The sequence below is a fragment of the Sceloporus occidentalis genome, unplaced genomic scaffold, assembly GCF_023333645.1.
Source record: "Sceloporus occidentalis isolate IW3139 unplaced genomic scaffold, rSceOcc1.0.p SCAF_47, whole genome shotgun sequence".
NCBI lineage: Eukaryota > Metazoa > Chordata > Lepidosauria > Squamata > Phrynosomatidae > Sceloporus > Sceloporus occidentalis.
The window spans coordinates 3,255,997-3,262,178 of record NW_028317027.1 but is presented as its reverse complement, the minus strand read 5'-3'; the positions used below and the strand labels follow the sequence as shown (position 1 = coordinate 3,262,178).

At 43.5% G+C, this 6,182-nt stretch overlaps 1 protein-coding gene across 1 annotated transcript; it reads left to right on the top strand.

Annotated features, from left to right (window-relative positions):
• Positions 1 to 4,738: 4,738 nt before the first annotated feature.
• Positions 4,739 to 5,857, top strand: LOC149289233 (high-affinity lysophosphatidic acid receptor). Its single transcript, XM_089490953.1, has one exon. It carries the CDS (start codon positions 4,739 to 4,741, stop codon positions 5,855 to 5,857), a length of 1,119 nt encoding a protein of 372 aa, XP_089347079.1.
• The last annotated feature ends 325 nt before the right edge of the window (positions 5,858 to 6,182 follow it).

Here is a 6,182-nt window from a genome sequence, read left to right as displayed (position 1 = left end):
CACCTCCTTCAGCGGAAGTTGTGTACGCGAAGTGCGTAGAGCTCTACACGCTGCCTGGTGCTTAGTCTGGGCAGCGTGTAGAGCTCTACCCGAATCGCGTAGACATCTACATGCTACCCCGGCTACACACCAGGGACTCAGAAGCACCGGTAAGTGGGGCGGGGGGGGGGGCAGGAGGATCCAGGTCCCCTGCAGCTGCGGGGGATCTGGATCTTAGTCGTCTCATAGTCAGACCTATTTCAGGTCTGATTATAAGACGACACCGATTGTAAGACGAGGGGTATTTTTCAGAGCATTTGCTCTGAAAAAAACCTTGTCTTGTAATCGAGCAAATACGGTATTTTTTTTTTTTTGAAGTTTACAGTTTTGTGATCTGGATATGGATTTTATATGGATATGGATATTGCAAAATTACTGTACAACCAAGTCCCAACACTTGGAGAAAGATATGGCCTGGGGCCTGGAGCCTGGCCATTTCTTGGTGGTGCAGGAGGATAGGCAGACTAGATGGGTCACATGGTTGTTAGCTACCATCACATTCCATGCATCTAAAACATATTTATGGATTGTATGGCAGACCCATAAAGGGTGGAGAAAAAATATCCAGTCATCATAAAATGTAATCTAAAGTTTTTCTCACTCTAGGCATGCTGGTGGCCATATGCAGCATTGATGTAAATCACTCAGAAAAGCTTCAGATTCCAGCAATTCCAGCCCATCCCTGTACCTTACATACACTCAAAGTCTCGTGTGACCTTCATTATTCATTTGGGCAAGATTCCTTAAAGCAAACTCCCCAGAGCATACTTACATACAAAGTCCATCAAGTTCCCCCTTCTACCTAACGTTCCTAATCCGCAATCGTGGTGAGTAAAAATAGAATCTTCTATTGGTTTCTATTTTTACTCACCACGATTGCGGATTATCATAGCGGATGACATCAATTGATATTTATTTCTCCTGAGGAAGCCCAGTGAGCGGCGAAACGCGTTGAGAAGTTTTTTAATCTGCATGTTCCTGATCCACTTCAATGGACATTTAGTTTGAATAGCGACTTGAATTCAACCATCCTGTAAGTGCTTTTTTTAACTTGCGCATATACTATTAAGGAAGATACTGCACCATATGGTTGTTTTCTTTATTTTATGCTCTTAGAGATTTTAAAGAATAAAGAACAGTCTTCATACCTCAGACGAGCCTGTTGTGCTGGCACTGTTTGTGAGTGCATTTCACACCTTTTACATAGCTTATTGTTCTTGACAATATTACACTATAAGATTATTTCTTTTTTCTATGTACACATGCGCCCCGAATTTTGCTGGTTACGTGTTTGAACGCCGAGAGGAGCGTTTTGGTTGGGCTGCGGCAGTGATACATTAGAGAAGTAATTTTTGGTTCCTATTCTTTTACCATCACCTTACACGTGTTTTTTGGGTGTTTTTAGTTTTTCGTTTTTCAGTTTATATTGCGCACTGTTGTCAAGTCTATTGTCTACCATAAGTCCTTCTCATTGGTAGTTTTCCCCAAGGATATTCCATTTAAAGAATAGGTTGAATTTTTATTATTTTTATTATTTTTATCATGCATAACTTTGCATTTGTCTATGTTGAACCTCATCTGCCACTTGTACACCCAGTTCCCAACTCTGTTTAAATCCTCCTGATTAGTCTGAATAACCCTGCCAAGTTTTGTGTCATCAGCAAAAACTGTGACATGGCTCTCAATGCAGCTTGGGAGATCATTTATAAATAAATAAATAAAAAGAGGACCCAGGACAGACCCCTGAGACACTCCACTTAATACCTGCCTACAGTATGAGAAACATCCATTCACAACAACTCTCTGCATTCTATTAGACAATTTCCGATCCAAATACAGACATTTGCCCCTAAGCCTAGTTCTGTTAATTTGTTAATTTGAGTAGCCTTGTATGTGATCACCATACCTGGGAACTTCTCAGCTCCGGTTACCCGGAGCCTTCCCTTGCTGGACGCGGCCAGGACTGCACACTGATGTTGGTGGGCGGTCCCGCTGACGTTGGTGGGCGGTCCCGCTGACGTCAGAGGAGTTCCCACTGACGGCGGCGGGAAACACCCCCGTTTATTGGGAAAATGGTTGGGGAGCAGGGCGTGTCAAGACCCCGCTCCTGTGACCGGGAGGATTCGGGTCTTGACTCGGAGAACCGGAGGAGCAGCGCTCACCCGGCAATCTCCGGGTCAAACACGGAGAGTTCCCAGGTATGGTGATGACTCAAAGTACTTAAATCAGACCAACTCAAAGAGGACAATTCCAGCCAATCCCTGTACCTTACATACACTCAAAGTCTCGCATGTTTAAATATGACTTTCATTATTCGTTGGAGCAAGATTAAATTTCCTTAAAGAAAACTCCCCACAGCATTGCGACACATAGTACCGTGATGAGAACTGTCACATAACACACCAAATTCACATAAAGGATGGGAATAGTTAAATGTAACTGAAACATTAAAATTAGAACTTTTCTAAGTTCTAAAGTTCTGGTGCTGCGCAACGAGATTCTTCCCGTGCTGCAGTACGTGGCTCAGGCCTGGCCCTTGCTGGTCACCATTCACCGAGCCATCAACCGAGCAGTTTTCCACTTCATCTGGGGCTCCAAAATGGACAGAGTAAAGCGCGCAGTGATGTACAAGGAACCCGGCAAGGGAGGCAAAGGAGTGCCTGACATCCCTACCATGCTGAGGACCTTCTTTGTGTGCAACTGCGTGCGCAGGACTCTCAGAGACGTAGCGAAAGGCTCTGCTGGAAACTCCATGTCTCGCTTCTTCCTGCTGCCCCTGTGGAGGCAGCTCAAGTGGGAAAAGTGGGACAGCTCCGTCCCTTACAATTGGACCATGCCCTGGTTCTACTCGGACGTGGGCAAATTTGTAAGGGAACACCAACTGGAGGGAGTTAAACCAGACTTGTGGTTACCCCGTGTGATCCACAAGTTCATCAGAGCCAAAGACACTATCGAGAACATCCCAGGGCTCCCCGACGCCACAGCCAAGACTGTCTGGGCTAACGTGTCGTCGAGCAGGCTAACCAACAGGCATAAAGACATGGCATGGATGGCCATTCAGGAAAGCCTCCCCCTAAGGACATTTATGCATGCCAGGGGGCTGTGCAGATATAGACACTGCCCACAGTGCATTGTGGAGGAGGAGACCTCTCTTCACTTGTTCTGGCAGTGCCCGTTTGCACAGGCTTTGTTCAGAGCCCTGGAGCTGGATCTCAAGGACTCTATCGAGAGAAAGTACCTGTCTTACCATTCGGTACTTTATGGACTTTTTCCAGGAACACACACGGAGAGCGCCATTGAGGATGTTTGGCGTCTCATGTGCTGTGTAAAGGACGCTCTATGGTTTGCCAGGAACCGCCTGGTGCTGAGGAGGGAGCAGGTCACAGTCCGTGACTGCCGCAGGCTTATCCACAGCCTGCTGAGAGACTACTCTCTCAAGGACAGTCTAGAGGCTGAAGACTAGCCCCATTCTCCTCGGCCCCCTCCCCCCCCCATTTCCCCAGGTTATGTTCCACCAAGTGCTAACCATATGCGCCACGTCTGGAAATGTAATTGTACACTGCTTCTACTGAGCTTTCCGTAACTGAAGTCGTACTGTAACGTGTATTGCCCTGCGCTGCGTCGCAGTACTGCTTATCGTCTACCTGTACCGATAATACCGATTTATGTACTCCTGCTAAAACAGGTTGATGTCTGTTTTATCATAATCAGTTTGTATAATAAACTTAAATACAAAAAAAAAATTAAAATTAGAACTTTTTCTAGGTTTGCACACGTGTAAGTGAAACCAGAATCGATGAAATGTAAATTTGCCTGCAGCCTGCTGTTCTGCAATGGTGTGAAATAATTGAACCGATGAGATTATACATGAGGAGTTTATTTTTATCCAAATATCTGCTGTTTTTGGAGCAGTAGCAATAAACATAATTGGCTGACATGTTTGCGCCAGCGGTTTTAAACAAATACACACAATATTATCCGTTGATATGTACAAAGAATGAACTCCATTTGTAAGGGATTTGTAACCCGAAATATTAAAAATAAAATGTAACATGCCCAGTGCTGTTATAATTCTCTGGTCTATGGACTTTATTAGAGTTAGGTTAAGCGGCCCACATGCCCTAGAAAGGATATCAAATAAGTTATGCTTAGGAGGACACAAATGTCTAGCCAGCATATAGACCACCCTTCAACTCTTCACTCGCCAATCTGTTCCTAAAGGTTACCAGATGGTCATCCTGAAGAGGTCCTACCGATCACAACTGTTCATACGAGACTTAAGTCCACATGTCTGGTCACAGTTCCCCAGTTTACTAACATGCATCATTTACTCTTTCTTGCTCGTGTTTTTCCTAATTACCATAAGCTGAGCTTTTTTTATTTACATAAATATTAGCTGAATGCAAAATTATAGTATTCTGGTTACTTCAGGTTTCTGTTACATTACCTACTGTTCTAGATCTTTTAGGTAAAATGACCTTTCATATATACATCTGTGCTAGCCCATGTTAGCCCTGTTGGAATATGTGTCTTACTAATGTATTTCTATTTCTTGTTATGTTATTAGATGTATGAAGATGCATAAAGGGACCATCCTCAGCTAATATTTAGTAACCGCACTGTGCAACGATATGCCTGACTCAATGAAGGAAATAATAAAACAACATCTAAGAGACTTCTAACCATTACATTTGGAACAATGGGCTGTAACAACACTGCTCTAGACATCTGCACCTTTCCCGATTTCAATGTGACATCTGTTCCCTCAAACAAATTTGGACCATTCCCAACCCCACTCAGGATATTGTTGGCAATAATCATGATGGTGATGATAGCTATTGCCTTTTTAGGCAATACCATTGTTTGCCTTATTGTTTATCAAAAGCCAGCTATGCGTTCAGCCATCAATCTCCTCCTAGCGACCCTGGCCTTTTCTGACATCATGTTGTCTCTGTTTTGCATGCCGTTCACTGCAATTACGATAATCACTGGGAGCTGGTACTTTGGTACTCAGTTTTGTCAGATATCAGCCATGCTATACTGGTTTTTCGTGTTAGAAGGTGTTTCCATTCTACTAATAATCAGCGTGGATAGGTTCCTGATCATTGTGCAGAGACAGGATAAGCTGAACCCACACAGAGCCAAGATAATGATTGCCACCTCATGGGTACTATCTTTCTGCATCTCCTTTCCATCGGTGGTTGGTTGGACTTTGGTGGAGGTACCAACAAGAGCTCCGCAATGTGTCTTGGGATATACAGAGTTTTCCACTGACCGGGCTTATGCAGTCATGTTGGTTGTAGCTGTGTTCTTCATCCCTTTCAGCGTAATGCTTTATTCCTACTTGTGCATCTTGAATACAGTGAGAAGAAATGCGTTGAGGATCCATAATCATGCAGAGAGCCTTTGTCTGAGCCAAGTAAGCAAACTAGGGTTGATGGGACTTCAGCGGCCACATCAAATGAATGTAGACATGAGTTTCAAAACAAGGGCCTTCACTACGATTTTAATTCTCTTCATTGGATTTTCTCTATGTTGGCTTCCTCATTCAGTGTTCAGTCTACTCTCAGTGTTCAGCAGGACATTTTACTACAGCTCATCATTTTACATCATCAGCACTTGCATCTTGTGGCTTTCTTACCTCAAGTCTGTTTTCAACCCTGTCATATACTGCTGGAGAATCAGGAAATTCCGCGAGGCCTGTATGGAGTTCATGCCCAAAACCTTTAGAATTCTACCAAAAGTTCCGGGAAGGACGAAGAGAAGGATACAACCCAGTACCATTTATGTGTGTAGTGATCACCAATCAGCTGTTTAAGGATGAAAAAACAAACTTAAATATGTCAGAGTAATGCAATTACCCTTAAGTAACCCACATCTGAGCTTTTTGTCCACTGCTTTCACAAAGGGACATTTGATAGCTACATGCATCACCATCTGTGAGGGCAAAACTTGAAAGAAAAATGACATGACGCCATAGTCCTGTATATACCTATATGTGCTTAAGTCACCCTTCGTTAAAACAGAGCTTGGGAAATGTTCCAGGATTGAAACTGTACTTCATGCAGTCAACATACAATGTTGTAATATACAAAAGTTTGGTTTCAACTGTTACTATGGTTTATGTACATATGTGGGTTTTT